We start from the raw sequence: 22,138 nt of genomic DNA, 5'->3' as shown, positions 1-22,138 counted from the left end.
CAAGTCATAAATACTGAAAATAATGAGATCTAAATATATAATCTGACATCTAGTCTGAAAGCCTCTAACTGAACTGAATAAGGAGTTGAAGGAACATGTCTCCAACTAACTCTATCTAGCAACTGAATAGTAAATGTAGCAATAATCATATCATCCTCGAATGAGAAAGACTCACTGCAAACTCTGAACACTGGAATGTTACTGATGATCTGGAGCTCGTGCCTCTGAACCTATGATGTAAAATAAGAGAAAGCACCATAGCGCAAATGCGTCAGTACGTCTGAATGTACTGAGTATACGAGTGAGGTAGGTTAAATGTAAAGGGTTATATGCATGAACAATGTTGACTAATATGAACGTGAGAATACATACATGCATACATAACTGTAACTAAACTCGTGGAGATACTAACTACTGAGTCTGAATACTGACAATATGAGTCTACTGATATTGAGATACTGAATAGATGAACGACTATTTCTAACAGTTTGAATTATGAAGAACTGGTCTGGTTGACTATACCTGACAGTCCTAAAGCTGAATACTGATATCATGAATTCTAATAACTGATATGACTGATACATGAGTTTAGAAAACAGATATAACTGATATAACTGTAATGATCGACCTAACCAATGTAACTGATACTGAGCGACTGTATCTGACAGTCTAAGTTTTGATGGAACTATCTAAGTTCCGTTCTACTTGGAGTAACTAAATCTGAGATCAATCTTATCTAGTGGGTGATCATGAGTATACTGATAATAAGGATGATTTGACTTATTCTGAGATCAGTCCTATTTAGCGGGTGATCTTTAAATCTAATGATCATGATACTGATTAATCATAGTTGAGATTAGTCCTAGATAATGAGTGATCTTGAAGTCTATTTACAATTGATAAGCATTGACTGTATCTAACAGTACTGAATCTATACTACTGAACTGAATTGACTGTATCTGATAGTCCTAAATCTGTAACTGAAACTGTAGGATATGTTCATCTAACTGACATGCCCCAAGCTAAGCTGACTGGGGTCCAATCTCTGCCCTAACTGGAAGGGTGTCAGTACCGTGCCAGTAGTAAAGACATCTGTTGTGGAGTCAGTCCTAATCTAGTGGGTGACTCCTTGGATCAGTCCTATACATATAAATGTGCTAATGGGTGACTCTTAAGTATGTTAGTCCTATCTAACGAGTGACATCTCGTACCTACGCTGACTACGTAGTTCTGAAACTGAGGGATTGCTTCTAAGGATCTCAGTCCTAATCTAGCGGGTGAGTCCCCATCCCTAGGCTCACTTGGTGCTGAATCCTACTCCCATCTGAAAGACACTGAACTGAATAACTGGGCTGAACTAAATAACTTAACTAAACTAATTTGCTGAACTGATACTGATTAACTGAACTGAAAATAGTGGTATTGTTTAACGGAGCTAAAACTAAGTTTACTGGATTTCGATGACTGACAGAATGTACGGAGTTCTGAGGACTGGTTGAGAGTACTGAAATTACTAAGATTGACTTCGAATACTGAGGTTACAGATATTTCTGAGTACTGAGATCACTGAGATTACTGAACTACTGAGATTACTGAATTTTTCTGAGTCATATGACTAACTGAATTCTATATATCATGGCTTGACTGAGAGTATCGTGATAACATGACATGGCTCTAGGCACACAGCTATAGTTTTCGGGTATGAATACCCCCGGGACTCGATAGAAGGAAACTAACACACTTGACATGACTTGATCACAAGATTTGAGTCCACCATTCATAATATCATAAGTAGGGGATATCATATTTCATATAGTTATTCAATATCTTAAACATTGTAGGGAATGCATGGGTATATTTCGTGTACATATTGTATATCTCCATTATCTTACATGCTTCATACCATCATAATAGCAACACATGAAAAGCATGGGATTCATATTGAAGTATATAGCTAACATGGACTTATCATTTAGACATCATAGAACTATACAAACATGAATTTCTAGCATCCTAAGCATTTTATCAAACACCTTGCATGCATTCTCTAAGGCATAGGTGAGTTTCATACTTGCACCATATTAAACCACCTAAATTTCATGGTTTTCAATTAACAAACATATATATCCATGAAAACACCTTCAGACATCACATTGAGACTTAAACAACAATCGTCAACATATACATACTCATATCACTATAAAAAGTTTACAAAATAATATTTAAAACATGGTTCTTGAGCTCTATGAATGGATTGGATCCATAGATGAACACTACGCATACCTTAAAGTTTGATCTTGAAAGAGATCTAATGTTTCTGAAGGTTCCTGAAGAAATTCTTCGGCTTACCCTTGATTTTTCTTGACTAGGGTTTAACCCCTTTGGGAAAGAATATTCTTGTTCCTGAGGAGATGATCTTGAGAGAAAACCCTAATCTTGTGGTTGAAAGTGTATAAGAGAGCTTTTTGAGATATTTTAACTAAAGAGAATGGAAGATAATACGTTCCTTGAGGGTTATAAGTCGTGAAAAGTAAAGGAAAAAGACCAAAATACCCTTATGAAATAAATTCCCAATTGCTGAAAATAATAGCTGACGACATTTGTGACAAGACGTTAAAAATGTAGTAAGCCGTCAAAAATGCCGTCACATAGAAGATGGATTCTGTCTAAGGCTGACGATATTTGTGACATGGCATCAAAAATGTGGTAAGCCATCAAAAATATTGTCACACAGAAGCTGGAATCTGCCTAAGGCTGATGACATTTGTGACATGGCGTAAAAAATGTGGTAAGCTACCACGAATGTCGTCACTTAGGAGCTGGTTTCTGCCTAAGGCTGATGACCTTTATGATAGGGCATCACAAATATGGTAAGCTAACACGAATGTTGTCACTTAGGAGATGGTTTCTGCCTAAGGCTGATGACCTTCGTGATAGGGCATCACAAATGTGGTAAGCTACCATGAATTTTATCACACTGTTTCCTGCCTGACATGCCGGAGTAAAATAGGAATAACTTTTTGCTCCGATATCAAATTTAGGAGAAATTGGTATCATCAGAAATCTAATTCAATTATCTATCTGTTGATAGGTCATGATCTCAAAAATTCCAAGTATAATAAGAGATATCCTCATTTGAAGTTTACTATACCAATATCCTTCTCAAGAATTCAATCGATAAGGAATGTTTTGATTCGTATGATAGCTAGGAGTTATTTGAAGCCTTAATATATATCTAACTTAATCATAAAACTATAAAAGAACCATGATTTACTATGCATGAGCTTGGTACATGGCTCTAATATTGGTTTTGATTTTTCGAGGTATTACAGTTTGCCTCTGTTGACTTGGACTCAATTTTACCTAGTTTTTTTTAGAATAGTATGTGTGTCGTACATTGAGAGATATAAAAAGGGATTAGTTCACTAATATTGAGTAGGGATATGGCCTATAAGGCCAAATTTCATTCATTATCTTGGTATTCATCTCAGTTATTAAAATTGAGAAGTTAAGGATCCATCTCTTTATGAAGGATTTGAATATAGGTCTCCATATTTTTGCTCTTTAGACAACATCTTTAGGTAAGTCTTTGCATGAGATAGTTGATTTTGTTAAGAAGGTGGAGGGTGTAAGGAAAGAGAGTCATGACAAGATGGCAGAAAAGAAGGTCTGCAAAAGGGGCAGTTTCAGTACTTCTTATTTTATGGGTCAAAGTTCACTAGGATACATTTCTCGCCCCACCCAGTCAGCAATATAGGTATCTAGTGGAGGTCTGGCAAGGCTAGCCAACCATCTTTAGACTTTGGTAGTTGCCTCACTTTATTTTCTTTAGCTTAGAGACGTACCTTGGATTGCATATGTTATGAGTATGGTGGAGTTGTTCAGATCAGGAGGATTTGTCCTAATTTGAGATAGTATGTCAGTCTGTCCAATAGTACACTCATCGAGCTATGGTTTCAGTAGGTAGGGGAGGTGGTGGTAATGGTAGTGCTTATTTATAATATGCACGTAGTAGTCACTAGGTAGGTAGGGTGGTAATCAACCCCATCGAGGTGGTTCTCATTTCGGCATGGATAACGCTTAGATTGGTGGTAGGGACCATATCTATGCTTTTTTAGGCAGACCCAAGACAGAGGCATTAGACGTTGTTATTATAGGTACTATTCTTGTTTGTGACCGAATGGCCACTGTATTGATCCTAGTTATAAGTTTTCATATGTATCTGTCAATTTTGCTATGGGGTTGGACATGGTGTGTGATCTACTTGACTTTGCGATTCAAGTATCTATGTCGTTGGTGATTCAGTTATTGTTAATAGAATTTATTATTCTTATTCTGTTATGTTTATAGGGTATCAAACTTGGACAGATTTAGTGTTTATAGACATGGTATATTTTGACATAATACTAGGGATGAGTTAGTTGTCTCCATATCATGCTATATTAGATTGTCATACTAAGATAGTGATTGTGGCTATACTGGAATGGATAGACTTAAATGGAAGGGTGGTTATAGTACTGCTATAATAAAACTTATTTTATTTATACGTGCAAGAAGGTTAATTATGAGGGGTCGTTCAGCCTTCCTAGCACATCTTTGGGACACTACCGCAGAGGTCCCACCTATTGAGTCAGTTCTTGTGGTTGTGAGTTTCAAGAAGGTTTTCCAACAGATTTGTCTGGCATACCACCATATTGTGACATTGATTTCTATATTGATCTAGAGACAGGTACTCGTCGTATTTCTATTCAGCTCTATAGGATGACTCTGCCTGAGTTAAGGGAGCTAAAGGCTCAGTACCAGGATTTTTTGGGTAAGGGTTTTATCCATTCGAGTACCTCTCCATGGGGTGCCCCTGTCTTGTTTATGAAGAATAAGAATGGTAGTCTTCTTATATGTATAGAATACTGGCAATTGAACAAGTTTACGATCCATAACAAGTATTCTTTGCCCCGTATCAATGATTTGTTTGACTAGTTGTAGGGTGCACTTGTATTTTCTAAGATTAATTTGATGTTCGGGTATCCTCAACTTAAGATTCAGATTTATGTTATTCCTAAGATTGCATTTTGAACTAGGTATGGGTACTATGCATTTCTTGTGATATCCTTTGGGGTGACTAACACCCCAGCTCTTTGTGAGTTTGATGAATGGGATAGTTAATCCCTACTTGGATTCTTTCATGATTTTCTTTATTGATGATATTCTAGTTTATTCTAAAAGTAAAGAGGAACATGAGAATCAGTTAAGGATTGTTTTAGGTGTGTTAAAAGAGGAAAAGTTTTATGCAAAGTTTTCTAAGTGTGAATTCCACTTGGCTTCTGTATTCTTTTTAGGACATATGATTTCGAAGGAAGAGATAATGGTACACCTACAGAAGATTGAATCGGTTAAGAATTGGTCTAGGCCTAGTTTAGTGATGGAAGGTTGTAGCTTTGTATGTCTAGAAAGTTATTATCAAAGATTCATAAAGGGGTTTGCTTTTATTGCTACTCGTATGACACAATTGGCTCAGTAGGATACACTTTTTATTTGGTCTGATGAGTGTGAGGAGAATTTTCAAAAGCTCAAGATCTTATTGACTACCGATCTTATTATTGTCTCGCCTGTAGAGGGTAAGGATTTATTATTTATTATGATGCCTCGTGTTCTGGTTTACGTGTTATTTTGATCAGGGAAATAACATGATTGCTAATTCTTCGAGGCAACTGAATACCAATGAGAAAATTATCCCACTCATGATTTGGAGTTAGCTATTGTAGTTTTTTCTTCGAAGATACGGAGGCATTACTTGTATGGGGTTTGTTGTGAAGTGTTCACTGATCACTACAGTTTACAACATGTGTTAACGTAAAGGGACTTGAATTTGAGACAACGTAGATGGGTGGAGTTGTCACCTTTCTATACCATCCGAGAAAAGCTAATGTGGTAGTTGATGCATTGAGAAGAAAGTTAACAAGTATGGATAGCTTGCCTTACTTGAATGTTACCGGGCGTCTGTTGGTTAGAGAGATTCAAACTCTATCTAATAAGTTTATACGACTGAAGGTGACTGAAAAAAGAGTATTTCTAACTAGTATAAAGGCAGGGTCCATATTTTCTAATCACATCAAGGCTAAACAATTTGAGGATGCTAATTTGAGCAAGATTTGTGATAAAGGTTTGAAGGATGAGGCCAAGAAGGTCATTCTTGCTGGTGAGGATGGGTTGCGGAAAAGGGAAAATTTGTGTTCTCCGTGTTGATAATTTGATTCCTACTATTCTAGTTGAGGCTCATGGTTCGAATTATTCTATACATCCTGGAGTAACTAAGATGTACCGTGATTTGGAGCATCAATACTAGTGGGGTCGAATTAAGTGTGATATAGTTAATTTTGTTGCTAAATGTCAGAGTTACCATAAGATAAAGTACGAGTATTAGAAGCCTAGCAGTACGCTTTAAAGGATGTCTATTCTTTAATAGAAATAGGAAAGGATAGCTACAGATTTCGTTGTTGGTCTTCCTAAGACTTTGGGGAAGTATGATTTTATACGGGTTATTGTGGATAGGCTGACTAAGTATGTACATTTCATTTTAGTTTGGGTGACTTACAATGTAGAAGAGTTAGCCATGATTTATCATAAGAAGATTGTTCGGCTGTATGGGGTTCCTATTTCTATTATTTTGGATAGGGTTACTCAATTTACCTCTATTTTTGGGAGAAGTTGCATGAGGAGTCAGGTACAAGGTTAGACCTTAGTACAACTTTTCACCCTCAGATTGGTGGACAGTCCGAGCGAACGACTCAGGTATTGGAGGATATGCTCCGACATATGCAATGGTTTTTAGAGGTCATTGGGATCAGTTCCTACCTTTGGATGAGTTTGAATATAATAATAGTTATCATTCGAGTATTAATATGACCTTGTTTGAGGCTTTATATGAGAGGGGGTGTAGATCTCCCATTGATTGGTTTGATGCCTTTGAGGTGAGACCGTAGGGTACCGATCTGTTGAGAAACTTATTGGAGAATGTTAGGTTCATTCATGAGAAACTTATAGCAGCTCAGAGTAGGCAAAAGGAGTGTGCGGATCGAAAAGTGAGGGATATGCACTTTATGAAGGGTGAGAAGGTGTTGCTCAATGTTTCACCCATAAAGGGTGTGATGTATTTTAGTAAGCGAGATAAGCTTAGTCCTAGATATATTGAATTATTTGAGATTCTTTAGCGTGTGGAGTCGGTGACCTATAAGTTGGCATTGCCTCTGAGTTTGTTGGGAGTTCACACTGTATTTCATGTATCTTTGTTAAAGAAGTTTCAAGGTGATGGTAACTACATAACTTGTTGGGATTCAGTCTTGTTAGATGATAACCTCTCTTATGAAGAGGAACTTGCTTGATAGATACATCCGTAAGTGGAGGACTACGGAGATTGCATTTGAGAAGGTCCAGTGGAAGAATCTTCTTGTTGAAGAAGACACTTAGGAGACCCAATCGGACATGCATAGTAAGTAACGACATCTTTTTGTAGATTCAGGTAATTTCTTATTTTTCCTTCCTGTCTCTTGTTTTTTCATTTGGGGATGTACGAATTTTTAATTGGTATCTGATGTAACGACCCACTCGATCGTTTATGAAATTTTTCATTTTTTCTATTGTAGCTCTCCTCATAGTTTGTATACGTGAATTATGACTTAGGGGATGGGTAATACCAATTCTTGAGGTGTTCGAAAGTGATTTAAGTCATTACTTAGAATCCTGAGTTTTAATAAAGTAAAACTTTATCATGATCAACCTTCGGTCAAGAAGAACTCATATTAGTGTTTTAATAATTTCAATAGGCTCGGAACATGCTTTTTAGTCAATATACATATTAAATTTATTTCTATAGGGTTTTGAATAAACTTTGAGGATTTATTAAAAGTTTAGAATATTTTAGATAATTAGTTAATTAGTAATTTAATGGGTCAGATCTCCAATTTATTTATTTATGTGGTCAATAAAAGAATAAATAAGTAGGTAGGATTTTTCAATAATAATAATAACAACATCAAATAATTGGAAAAAGGGGAGAGGTAGGGTGGAAATGGTGTGGTGCGGGTTTTTTCTAAAATCACGAATTTTAAAACTGCCCTGCACCTCCCGGCATCACCTTTAAACCCGCATAAACCTGCCCCACACTCATACTCGCGCATGTCTACATCGCACCGCCTCATGTTTTTGTTTTTTTCTTTTTTGAAAAATTTGTAACTCCACTGAAAATCATAATATTTTCAAAACTAGGATATAGAAACAACCAATTTCTATTATATTACTTTTCACTAAGAAATTATCATAAAAATATCACGTGTACAAGTAATGATCAAATATCAGATTTTCATTACGATGAATACAGAAATTAAAAAAGTTATAAAATTATTTATTTGTAGTGTTATACATGTCGTTTTAAGTATCATAAAATTTTAAATGAAGACTACGTATAATTTTAGATAGATTCATGAGAATAATACTAGTTTTTAGCTTGATTTTTAGTTTAAACCCGCAACCCGCCCGCCCCGCATCATTTTAAAAAAATTACTTAAACCCTCCCCACACCTACATAATCCAAAACCCGCACCACGCAGCATACCCTATAACCCGCATCGCCCCGCCCCATTGCTATCCTTAGGGAGAGGCGCACAAAAGTTACAATTTTTTCATTGCATCTTTGAGGGGTTATAGACCTGTGTGGACGTGAGGCAGTAGCCACGATAGGTAAGTTTTTCACTGTTATTTTTAGAATTAAGATGAGTTGACTTCATATATAGGAACTCATGCAAAGAATAGATAAGACAGTAAATTTACTTATTTAATAATATCACAGGTTAAGTAAAGCAATGATTAATAATCATTAGGTGATAATGATAATTTTGTTGGAAATCTAATGGTATGAAAGCCAAGAATGTGCATATCTGGTGACTTTGTTTGTAATTAAGGTGTCAAAGGCATTGTTTTCTTGGTTAGGTTCAGATTCAAATTTCTCCAATGAAATTAATTACAAACTTTTGATAAATCTGAGTTTTGGTCTAGGTTTTTAGAGTAAGAATTTATAAAATTGGTGTTATTAGATTCGTATTCTTATGAGAATTATGTATTTGAACAGATTTTAATCATTCAGAGACTTTATGAAAGGCCAAGACCCTTGCAAATTAACTTGAATTTGAATTCTTCGATTGAGGTAGGTTATGATTTAATTAGAGTTTAGACTTGATTTAACGGTGTGTATGCTCTTAAAGTGGGTGCTTGGTGATTGGTCTTCTGACATAATTGAATTTGATGATATTTGAATTGTTGGCACTTGTATGAATAATTATTGAAAATCAAACTTGATGGAATTACCTATGATTTTAAGTGTACTTGTAAATTTAGTACATCGTATTGTATTCTGAGAGATAGTGTGAATTTGATAAAACATACATAATATGGTTGTGGAGGGTCGGACAGTACGCCGATACGGATATGTATATTGATATTCCTTACTCGTGGAAGATCGGATACCACGTCAATACGGTACATGGACTTAGATTGTCTCCTGCAGGTCATGACTAGTTGGGAAAAAAAAAGTCTTTTAGCATGTGTGTACATATTAATGTTGATTTTGAGAGGTTTTATGGCTTGATGAGTTGATAGCGAGCCAATGGTGTTCTAATTGCGAAGATAGTTGTTACTTATGGTATTATTGTTGATTTTGTGGATGTTTACAACATGGTTGGTACTCTTGATTGTTACGTGGCTTGTTTGTAAGCCTTGTTTGGCCGTCATTGATGTATTTGTTGATTCATTAAATACTTGCTATGTGTTGATGCTTTTCCACTTGTTATTTTATTTAGGTTGTCTACATGTTATTAATTGAGTTGGCATGTGATATCTACCACTACCATGTACTCTTCTTTTGTTGAGTGCAGAAAGTGTTTCAAAGGCTCAGACACAACCTCATCTCTAGCGTTTGATAGTTGATCTCAATCTAAGGGTGAGCACTCCATCTCCAGGCTGCCATGAATCATCATATTAGTTCTTATCAATCTTTTTCGGGCAATGAAACATTCTTTATTTTTCTTTATTTTGAATCTTTTTTAGACATGATTTTTGTTTAGAAATTCTTATACGATGACTTTCGGGTCTTGGGAATTTTAATAGGTAGTTTGTTTGATTTCTGCATTAATAATGATTAAATTTGGAGTTATTATTGTTAAGTTGATTTATGATAATCTCGTCTTAATGTTTACTAAATGATCGGGTAATGATTCGGGTAGATGATTCTCCCAAAAAAGATTACTGTGGGTGTCACTCATGATTATTTGGGGTCGTGACAGTTTCCCAAACGGTATTAATAGTGTTAGTTGTAGGTAGCCCATTTTTATGCAAACTGTCCATTTTGTTACCTAAAAAAAAGGACTGTCCGTGTTGATTCCTACATTTGAAAAACTGTCCCTTTGAAGTTTCGACTTTAAGGATTGCTAGAGATGTTGGGATTGATAGTGGCCATCGAGGCATTGCCAAGATTGCTTCGTTCTCCACTCCCTGAATTTTAAGGCATTGTTATTAATATTATGTACAAGAAATTACAAAGGCCACTGACCATTGATCTACATTCCAACGATCTCAAGTTGATGCCAAATGTCACATCAACATTTGGTTTTGTGGAACATACCAAAATGTCCAAGAATCACATCAAAATTATTTTACTTGTTAACATTCATCATTGATCTATATTCAGCTTGTGAACACAAAACTTCTGTTTATTTTTTGTATTTCCATGTTATAGGTGCTGCTCCCAATGTCACAAAATGTACCAAGAAACTAAGCAACGAGTCACAGAGGAACTTGCCCAATAGAAATCACAGTACGCATCAACTTTGATCGTTGGCTTTAGGAGGTAGAATTCCTTTGCCCCGTGCTACGATCAAGCTGGCATACCAAAGGCAACCCGCGATTCTTAAATGATTATAGTTTGGGCACTTTGGTGATACTAAACCATTTCAATCTGCGTCTTCTTAGAAAAGACTAACATCAACCTGTTGTTGAAGAGAAAATTGTTCAACATGCATTATCTTGGTAAGCTTTGCATGGGAAGGAAGGCAACTTAGAACATCATGTAAGATCAGCTTACGGTTATTTTAACACTTTTCACTTCACTACAGTTTAGTTCATCACACATTCGGCATGACTGATATTTTTCAAGAGTGACACTCAGTCTATGGTGTGAGGGTCCATGGTCAATTACCCAAATCACGTATTGGTTGGTCTTATCAGTCATTTGATTTATGCTATGTTCCTATTGTTGTTTCTCTTGGGAAAAATTGAATAATTGTAGCACTTGCTCAGATGTGAAACCAGCAAATGGAGATTCTGATTATGGTAGTGTAGGTGGAGACTCGCTTATCTTCCTCCCATAGTACCATTCATCATTCTTTTCTTAGCAAAAATAATGAGATTACCAAACCCCAGGGGTGTGCTCTTTATCTATGAACATATGGACTCAGTTATGAAAGCAAATCGTCCCAAAAGAATGCAAGAAACAAAACCAACAAATAAATAAAAATAAAGACACAGACAAAGTGCAGAACGTTGTCCTTATAAGTGAGTCAGTGGTGCAAAACCTCAGGTGACCAGCTACTTAGATACCTCCCATTTAGCAAAATATACCAAATAAGAGTTTACGAATAATAAATTCCAATCATAACCTTCAAATGGTTCAACCATTAGACAGGAGGTGGACCTGCAGAATTAGCCTCACTAGCTACAAGATAGAAATCACTTTTATATCAACAACAATGAGGAAAAACGTTTAGGACATTGGTTTATCCATGCAATGGTACAATGGATTAACCAGAAAGAAAAAAAACTGAGCAAATGATGTGTGAAGCGCAGTTGGTATCATTATGAGAGTGAGTCTACAGTGTTATGAGCACGACCTTACAAATTTCTTTGCTTCTTCACCAAAACATATATTACCACTCGAGGACTGCAACAATCTGGATGCCATTGTTTTTGATCTACACGGCCAATAGTGAAATCCTCAGCAGCAGCTTGTAAGAAGTACTCAAGGATAGCATCTGCCACAAGAAAATAACATGATAAATATCTATTCCATCTAAAATTAAATAATATCTAAAGTCTATACCATTCCGAAGTTCTCCAGCTAAAATAACTGTTGTCTGAGTACCAGAGAGGTCCAGAAGTGTTGCTAATAAATCCATGACGGCTCCCTCACTATATATCACGTCTGAGCCAAGAACTGAAATATAAATATATTCAGAACATGAAATAATAAACTAAAAACATGGATACACAAACTGAACAAGTGACCAGAGACCTCTACCTGGCCTTAGGAACATAAAGAAGGGAGAGGGGGAAATGTGAGATGTCAAGCTGAGTGATTCTTTCTTGTAACTGAGAAAACTGCTAGGGCCAACTGGTTCATAGTTCGAATCTCAGTGGATAATTGGATAATCTGTCTACCCTCCTCCACTTAAATACCAGTATTTTATACATGACCTAGGACAAACTCGTGACGTGCACCTAACCCACACATCATATGCTGCACTCTTACCCCTGAACCAACTGATTGTATTCAGAAAATAAAATCCTTGAAAATGTTTGAAACGTTAACGTGGATAACATGGCCTCCCAATTTTTGTTATATGGGTCGAAGGAGCCTTGAGAGGACGCAAATTGCTATAGGTAAATACAACATTTTCTTTGCAGGATTAGGTGGAAACATTGTTTCATAAATGGGAAAAATATAATCAGACCAAAGTTAACTCTGAAACTGAAAGCATCAACCACCCATATATGCCCAGCAGCGAAGTTGGACCAGTCAAACTGATATCACTAACAACCCACATACCTACTTGGGAACCTGGAAAATTCCAAAACTGATAGCATAAGAACGTATACATAGAGCTACCACCATTGGTCAACATGCGCATAGCATTTGAAAGGGAAGATGTGACCCCTTTATCACCATTTAAGATTGTTTTTCAAGATTAGTGTCTTCATGAATGATTGGAGCGGCCTGACCTCTCATCAGGAAGCTCTGATGATTGCTTATCCTGATCTTTTCATCCTCAGCACCAATCCAGAAGCAACAGTAATGAAGTTTGGTCTCCCCAAAGATGGAATCTGAGTTTTAGAAGATACTGGAATGATTGGGAAATAGGAAGAGTGGCTGGTTTGATACAAGATCTTGATGGTTTCAAGGAACAAACTTGGAAGCAGACTCAATAAGATGGAAGCAGAACAGTGATGGAATACTTTCAGTCAGCAGGCATTACAGTAGGAGAGTACAGGAACTACCTGGGAGAGTATTTGGACCCTGGGGAAAGATTTGGAAGAACAAAGTCCCAGTTAAGGTAAGATATATTTTCCTGGCTGGTGATCAGAAGGGCTTGCTTAATTCATGAAAAGCTCCAAAGAAGAGGTTTCCAGATAGCCTCATGGTGCTCTTTATGCAATGAAATCAACAGTCATCTGTTCCTACACTGTAAAATAACTTCTCAGCTACGGACTTTATTTCTTGATCTGACACAAACTAAATGGACCATGCCAGAACACACAGCTGATTTATGCTGAAATCAAATGGAACTGCACGAGGACTTCCTATTTTTGGTGCAAAGAGGAGGGGTATAGAGGACGCTGGACAGATTTTACAATTTGTAAAATCTTTGGTCTTTTATTGTAGATCCTTGGTTTTTGTTTGTTTTCAGATGTAAATCATTTTGTTGGTAGCCAGCATATCCTCAATGCTGAGGAATACAACATTACCATTATCAAAAAAAGAAAAACTATAAACCCAACGTATGCCTCTCAACTAATAGTATCAGATTTATAGACAGCAAGATTTCAAGTTTTGCAAGCCCTTCATGCCAAGGTTTATACTCTCTAAGGGAAAATGAAAATACAAAATAAAATTTCTCCTAACCATTGCGGGAAGTTTTAACTGAATGTACCACTTCTGCGATTAAACATTAAATAGTATATAATTCTAATTCAACTCCTCCCCAAAGAAAACAATAATGATACAAGGACACTAGAAGGAAGAAAAGAAAATATCAATTTGAAATGTCCCACAATAAATGAAGTGCAACAAGGATGTGTGGTAGGTTCACGTTACGAGTTTGAACCCTTCTGCTAGCTGAAGCTTGGTTTTTAAGTGGGATGAGAGTAGAGGGACGGACTGCACTCCCTTGAGTTTTAAACCTGTGCATCAACTGTTATCGGGCCAGCTTATATGCAGGATATCTTAGTTATCAGAAAAAAAAAAATCATTTTGAAATACGTAAGTGACAACGTTGTGAAGAGCAATTAAACAACCTCTGACAGATGCATATGGTATTAGTTATGTATTGTCAAGCAACTGCTATATGGAAGGAGACCATCTTAGATTGTTACCATAATCTGGCAAAGGGTTCCTCATGTCATTATCCAACTCATCTCCCCATGTGAGCTCATTTACTGTTGCAGAGCCTCTTACATCTCCATAAAAATTAGCTTCTACGTTCTTCTTCAGTAGCCTCAGTCTATCTGGGAGGTCAGTGAGAATAGCTTGAGCACCCAAAAGAGCTGCAACACAGCTGGAAACATAGTTTGAGAAATTTAAGAGAATATTACAGCAGTAAATTTATGACATGCTCAGTAAGTGGGTTCGACATTAAATGACTACTACTAGGAAAAAGCATAATTTTATGAGCAAATAATTTATTTTATGGACATGATATCCTTAGTTTCTCATGTGCATTTGGGAGACAAGAAACTACAATAGGAACTAATTCAACATAATTATGTTGGAACATGCATCCATTTCAACCGCTTGACTGCCATCCACTAGCTTAAACCAGTAATAACCAAAAATCACTAGAGGAAATCAGAAATAAAAGGTGCAAAAGATAACCGTATTACCCAACTAATCCACAGCCAGAGCCCAATTCAACAACCTTCTTGCCTTGAAGATGAATTCTTCCTGATTCTACAGAGTGCTCCAGGAATTTCCCAAGGACCACTCCACTATCCCACATTACAGAACCAGTTACTCCAGGAGTGCCCTAAAGTACAACATATAGCTTGATCATTAGAAATTGACGAAGGAGAGAGAAAGCGCAGGGGTGAATAATGTCAATAAGATGCTTTGTGTGTGCTAGGAGATCAAAACATCTCAGAACTATTTCTTCTTTCAGCAGATATAAGCAACTAATCCAAATTGTCACAGGATCATGTCATTGCCAAAGCTTATTAGTCATCTCAAAAGCCACAATGTCAATTGACCGACTAAGAACCTGTTTGGATTGCGTTTTAGCTTATAAGCCAAAAGCTAAAAGTTAGAAATCCTAACTTATGGATTTTGGTTTATTTTTATCATTTTGACTTAAAATCAAGTGATTATAAGCACTTTTTAATTTACCCAAACACTACAAAAGTTGCTTAAAGCCATTTTGGCTAAAAAGCACTTAGAATAAGTCAATCCAAACAGGCTCTAACACAAAACTTAGCCAGTTCATAATTTTCCAGGGTAAAAGCAGAATAAACAGCTAAAGTCCATGTACAGAAAGTATGATCCTGTATATAAAACATCAGGAGAGATACTGAGTCTGATTTTTCCCAAAATCTGTTTGAGAGGTCCACGTTAGGAAGAAGGCTAGCCAAAGTAGTGGGGAAAGAAGAGTCCAGGGTATTCGAAGTAATGAGGATCTGATCCATTAGCAAGTATTAAAATACCACTCTGTCATCTTCTCTGTATAAGGAAGATACTTCGAGGAGATGAGAAGACACATTACTTATAACGCAATGACAAGGTAAAGATAAACGTAACGGGGCTGTCTTAAAATTATAATTGAAATAACCAACTAATGATTTCCAAATGAATATATGACGATTGATGTTAAGGAGAAGACTTTGCTCATCGACTATGAATTATCAGGCTTATTTTTTTAAGTTCCTAGTAGTGAGTCTTGTGCCTATTGTTAGAAGACCATACTAATGCAATTGATATTAATTTTAGAAGAAGAAACATAAGAAAAAGCTGCAAGAAAGCTTATAAAATAAGTTGTTAAGAAAAAATTAAAAGAGCTGAAATGAATCAGGATAATGCACTGATATTTTGAAATATCAAATGATATCTTTTGTACAACAAGAAATTGGCTATTTTGTAGAATTTTAAAATGACACTCAAGCTTTCCTAACTAGTTGGTCGCATTCTTCTGGAATATGGATTTGGACCTCAAGTTTCTCTATGAAAAGATTATGAGTACATGTTGTATAGTCGAGAATTTGCTACAATTGACTTGTTCGCATTTTATGGACTACATCAGCTAAATGGATTGTTCAGCATCCTTCAATTGATGGATAGTCCTCCAGCTATAAGTTCTCTTGGATGTGGTCAAATGTGGTGGCTTTCTTTTTGTAATTCCTTCAATAGTGTAGCTAAGACTTATTCCACTTTAAGTGTGGTCAAATCTATGTTATCTGATCGACTTGGACCAATTTAAGTTTCACTTATTGTCGTTAAGAACCTAAAATTGTTGCCAGATGATTAGCTGATGTCGCTTAAAAGAATTGATCACTGATTCAGCAAATGGCTCCTCAGTCAGCTTGAAATGGCCCTTAGCTCGACAGGATACTTACCATCTGATTGTCTAGTTCTTGCTTAAGCTAAACTAGCATTTAGCTCGGATAACTTACCTTCTGTTCAACTAGTCTTTTGTCCAGCTAAACTAGGATTCAGTTCGGTTGCCGACTTTTTTGTCAGCAAACCATTTGATTCCACTTCCGACCAACGTTCACTTGTTCCCCTTTCCTGTGGAGAAGAAGTTATCAATTGAGTTTTGGTGGTAAAAAATTCTTTCAAACTTGTCAAAAGCAGCAACTCTATTTCCACCACAGCAATTTCAGGTTTTCCTTGAATGAGCTTCTAACATGTCATGCTCCACTTGGATTCATGGACTGGATTCAAGTAACATCCCTGGCTTCTCTTCTTTAGTGTTGTAGGCTCAGTCAACATTTTATACTAGCCTCTGGCCAGCTACTTAAGCCTGATAAGTTGTGCTCACTCTATTCCAGTTTATGTGATATTCTTTCCTTATTAATCCATTACAAAAAGAACACTATATTTCTATATTTGGAAAAAATAATTTTACACTTTCCATTTTACCCATTTATGAGAAGTTCTATAACTATATAAATGTTATGGTATATTTAAGACCAAAAGTTTCAAAGGTTTTATAACCACACAAATGTTATGGCATGTAAAAACTATAAGTTTCAAAAGTCCTCATTTTTTTCTTATAAATCATGTTGGATCAAACTATGTCACATAAATTGGAACGGAGGCGTGCTTGAACTTTTTTGGTGGACAAACCGTTCTAGTTCAAGTCATTTGCCCACTACAACCATCAGCCATTTGAGAAATCAAAAGGACTAAAGTATTGCACTCAAATGACAAAATTTGAATTGTTTCCAGTAGTTTCCCCTGTCTAATCACTTCCTTCCCATCAACTCCAGTTTCCTATCAGACGTTCGATTGCTCGGCAGCTTTTGTAAATTGCCTCTGAGCGCAGGGATGTTAGCACCAAATGCAAATATCAACCCGAATTAAGCAAGTACATGTCACCACAAACAAGTTGGCAACCAGGTTTAGGCGTTGATCAATCTTGTTAGGCAGGGTGCTAAGCACATGGCACTCTAAAAGAGAAACCAAAGATGACTCCTATATCCAATTAGTAGGGCCTAATTGGAAAAGGACAAATTAAGGAATCTGAAACAATCATGGAAGAAAAGTTGCTGCATTTTACCAAGTCTAAAGAAAGATGCTACAATTACAAACTCAATCAACTACTTTTCTACAATTCATGAATTTGAAGGGTTTCCGTTGAACGTCGAACCAAAATGGTTAGCCAACATCGCTCCTATGCAAAAAAGGACTTGATTGAAGGGCTGGTACAACCGAATCCCAACCCGAAGAACAATTCAACCAAACCAAGACTCAGCTCAAGACTTTAAGCGATCAAATGACAAATAAGCCAAGTCAAAAGACAAATCCTTGCATGCTATTTTTTTATTTTATTTTTTTTTGAGGAAAGGGTAACTGTATATTCACAAAATTTCATCATCCATACAATGATGAAAAGGAGCACTTACATCCCGTAGGGCAAAAACCAGACTGCCACGGGAACTAATCTGTAGAGCTTTACAATTTCCCTATTAAATCAACAAAAAGTTCTATATCCCCCACCATATCTTGCTTACACCAAAAATATAGAAGACTAAGGCAGTTCATTTTGATCTTTTGAATATTGTTGCTTTTATCTTCAAAGCATATTGCATTTCTCTCCTTCCACAATGACCACCAGATGCACCAGTCCTCTTTTGATTCTCTTCTTCCAATCTCTTTCCAATAGTCCATCATACTCTTAGTAGTTTGGGGAACCGCCCAACTCACTCCAAGTATACACAAGAACATGTTCCACAGATTGCAGCTATTTTACATTGCAAAAACAGATGACTATTTATTTTAGCATCCTTGTCACACATAAAACATCTTGAGCAAATCTGTCTACCTCTTCTCTGTATTACTTCATGAGTCAAACAAGCTTTCCTGCAACTAACCACACAAAAACAAGAAACTTTCAGGGGGATTTTGACTTTCCAGATCAGATTCCAAGGCCAATTCCTTATCTGTAGATAACCAGTATTCCTCCAAGGCCAATTCCTTATCTGTAGTTAACCAGTATTCCTCCTCCAATAGCATGACTTCACAGTGAAAGCACCTTTGCTGTGCAGTTTCCACACTGGTCTGCCAGGTGGATTAGTAATTCCGTTAAAATCATTCATCACCAAAAGCAAATCTGCAACCCTTTGAACCTCCCAATCATTTAGGAGCCTTCTAAAGTTGAAGTTCCAACCTTGTGTGCTCCACATCTGAGCTATAGTGACCCTAGCATATTGATTGAGAAGGAATAGATAGGGAAGAGAGATTTCAAGCTCCTTTCACCTATCCAATGTTCATTCCAGAACTCAATCTTCAGGCCATTACCCACCTTGAGTTGAATATTTTCTTGAAACTGGGGCCACAGTTTCCGAATAGTCTTCCAAACACTACAACCAAATTTCCTAGGGCATCTGCAAAGATCCACTGACTTTGAAGTCCATATTTCTCAATGATAATTCTTTTCCATAAAGGCATATCCTCAGCACAGAACCTCCATAACCATTTTTGCAAAAGACAAGTTTTGGAGACTAAGGTTCTTAATACCTAATCCCCCCCTGCTTCTTGTGAAGTGTTACAGCTTCCCATTTTACAGTGTTGTAACCTTTTTGCTCAGTTCTTCTGAGCAAATTTATTCTCTTCTCAATACTCTTCGGTATAGGAATAATGTTAATCTCTCTCCTAAGGACAAATATTGACTCTTCCATCTTGCCAATCTCCTATCACATCTCTTTAGCACTTCTCCCCATACCTCCATTTCTTTGTTCTTACCCAAGGGCATCCCTAGATACATTGTGGGTAGCGCAGCTACCTGGCATCTAAGATTACTTGCTAATACCTCCATATTATCAACTTTATTTACTGGGTAAAGACAACTCTCTTTCCAATTAACATGAAGACCAGAAATGCCTTCAAAAATAGTGAGGATAGCCCTAATATGTCTCATCTGTGATACTTCAGCCTCATAAAATATTAATGAATCATCTGCATACAACAGATGTGTGACTCACCTTTCATCCTCTCTACGTTCCTGCAACTGAGCTTAGAAGCCCTTTAACGAACCATTTGTCCCTGCCCTCCTGATCATGTAGTTGAGCCCCTCCATCGCTAAGATAAACAAAAAAGGTGATAAAGGATCCCCTGCCATAACCCCCTCACAGACGAAAAGAATCCTTCATTATTGCCGTTTATAATCAGTGAGAACTTTACATTCCAGATGTAGAAATGTATCCAGTTGACCCATTTTCTACCAAAAGCCATGCTAATTAACTGGCTGGATAATGGGATACACTTAAAATCGATTTGAGCTAGTCAGATACGCATAAATTTAATGACAACTATTGTGAGTAAAGCTCAAAGATCTATACTAGAGAATAGTACTCCCTACCCTATTGACTTGGCACACCCCTTAAGAAAGATTTTAAGTAGATGGATCTTTTACTAAACTAACCTTATTAATGATGTTTGAAACACTAAATTTGAATACTACTTCCTCTGTCCAACAATACTTGTCCACTACACTAAAAATAAATGTCCATCAATACTTGTCTAGTTTGACAAATCAATGCATAATTTACCATTTTCTACCCATTTTACCCTTATTATTAAATACTATTTCTCATTCAGTACATTTCCCAAGACATTAAATTAATTATATTCAAAGAGTAATATAATAAAAATTACCCATATTATTTATTGTTTTTTAAAGTGTGTTTCAAGCGAACAAGTATTGTTGACGGAGGGAGTACTAAGGGCGGTACGGGAAAGGAGTAACAAAACTCTGCTAATTTGCAAAAATGGACAAGTAAATTGAAACATTTTTAGTAAAATGAAAAGCAAGGAGTATAAAAAAGTACCATATTTGGACAAATCAAAAGGGAAATTCTTAACCAACTCATTTTGACCCAATCACTCAATTACTTGTTCATCGACTCAATTCAATTTTAAAAAACTCCAAAATTACGAGGGTTTAGGCACAAACCAGGTTAGAAGGAGACTGTAGAATGGAGAGAGACCGCCCACACGCATCTACACGGAGTTGGAGAGAAGTCTGGCGAGCGAAGGCGTTGGGCTTTGAAAAGGTGGGCTGTTGAATACCCCAAAGTAGCATTGTCTCCTCTGTTGGCTCCTCACTGTTCACTAATCTCACTTTCCCTTTGTACATTCCTAGCTCTTCTACAATTCTCTCTTCCTCCTCATACTCATACTCATACTCGTACTCATTCTCCTCCGCCGGGTTTCTTTCATATCTTACAACCCCATCGCCCTTCATGGTTCGCCGTTGCTGCTTATCAAAATTAGCTGCGGCTTTTTACTTTTTCATTTTTGGGCTTTTACTCGGGGGAGAAGCAATTAAAAAATAGTTTGTCAATTAAGTGGTGGTGTTCAAGTTTCCAAAAACACTTATTTTAGCAATCCCTAAAATTTCTTGCTATGGCACCACCCCAATACATATTGGGCTCATTTGGTAGACTGTATACAAAAGTTAAGGTATGAATTAGCTTAATATGTATTACTAGTATCTTGTTTGGTATATTTTTTCATCTTCTGTATAACTAATGTTATATTATATATTGAGGTATGTATTACTAATATCTCAAAATTTATGATATTAGTATTGTAATGGATTTAATGCATGTATTAACATAATTAAGATATTATTATCCCTAAAAAAATTATCTACATCCTTTCCAACATATATTTGGAAGATATTCTTGTAAAAAAAATTTTTTAGAAATTCTTTAATTCATGTTATTTTTAAAACATCGAACCAAACACTGCATAAGAAAAATACAAGTATAACTAATGCAAGCATAACTATTATAAGCATAACTAATACAAGCATTACTAATACACCATATTTTGCAGTATTCTTATATATTCTACCAAATGACTCCATAGTAGTTTTCCAGCAACTATAAAAATTATCTCAACAATTATTATGATTATTTTGTTATGAAATATAAAGCAGGGAAGAGAGAATGATTATTATTTTTCTCTTGAGAAGGTGAATAACAATGAAGGAAAATCCAAAAATCCCCTTTATTTATATGGGAAAACTAACCTTGGAAAGAACTAATCTTGAGATTTCTAACTTTTTGATAAATAGACATTCACTATATATGGTAAAATAAACATTCATTATACATGGTTAATACATTTATAACACTTATTGAATATCTAATTGATAGACAATACGCATATAGGTTGTCTTATTAAAACCCTTACAAGAAAAACCTAGTAGGACAAAACTTCATAAGGGAAAAAGAGTACAACGCGTATTAACACCCCCTAATAAGAACATCCTTGAACATTTGCATCCCGATCTTGTGCACCATCTTTTTAAAAGTTGCAGTTGGAAGAGACTTTGTGATCAGCCACATTATCACTAGAATAAATTTGTTGCACATTAATATCACC

The 22,138-nt window shown here is 36.2% G+C and overlaps 1 protein-coding gene and 1 long non-coding RNA gene across 2 annotated transcripts; one reads left to right on the top strand and one right to left on the bottom strand.

The window, feature by feature from the left end:
* The first annotated feature begins 8,579 nt into the window (after nt 1-8,579).
* LOC107857283 lies at nt 8,580-11,186 on the top strand. The gene is made up of 4 exons (XR_001670821.2): nt 8,580-8,733; nt 9,122-9,196; nt 9,924-9,988; nt 10,784-11,186. It is a non-coding gene; the product is annotated as an uncharacterized LOC107857283 (long non-coding RNA).
* A 573-nt stretch (nt 11,187-11,759) lies between these two features.
* Nucleotides 11,760-21,222, bottom strand: LOC107847996 (protein N-lysine methyltransferase METTL21A). Its single transcript, XM_016692647.2, has 5 exons — nt 20,700-21,222; nt 14,920-15,062; nt 14,413-14,594; nt 12,143-12,256; nt 11,760-12,074 (listed from the first exon to the last, which is right to left on the bottom strand). The coding sequence occupies exons 1-5, from the start codon at nt 20,988-20,990 to the stop codon at nt 11,935-11,937; spliced, it is 870 nt and encodes a 289-aa protein (XP_016548133.1). The 5' UTR covers nt 20,991-21,222; the 3' UTR covers nt 11,760-11,934.
* Between the last annotated feature and the right edge of the window lie 916 nt (nt 21,223-22,138).

The sequence above is a fragment of the Capsicum annuum genome, chromosome 1, assembly GCF_002878395.1.
Source record: "Capsicum annuum cultivar UCD-10X-F1 chromosome 1, UCD10Xv1.1, whole genome shotgun sequence".
In the NCBI taxonomy this organism is placed as follows: Eukaryota; Viridiplantae; Streptophyta; class Magnoliopsida; order Solanales; family Solanaceae; genus Capsicum; species Capsicum annuum.
This window is presented reverse-complemented; position numbering and strand designations above follow the sequence as displayed.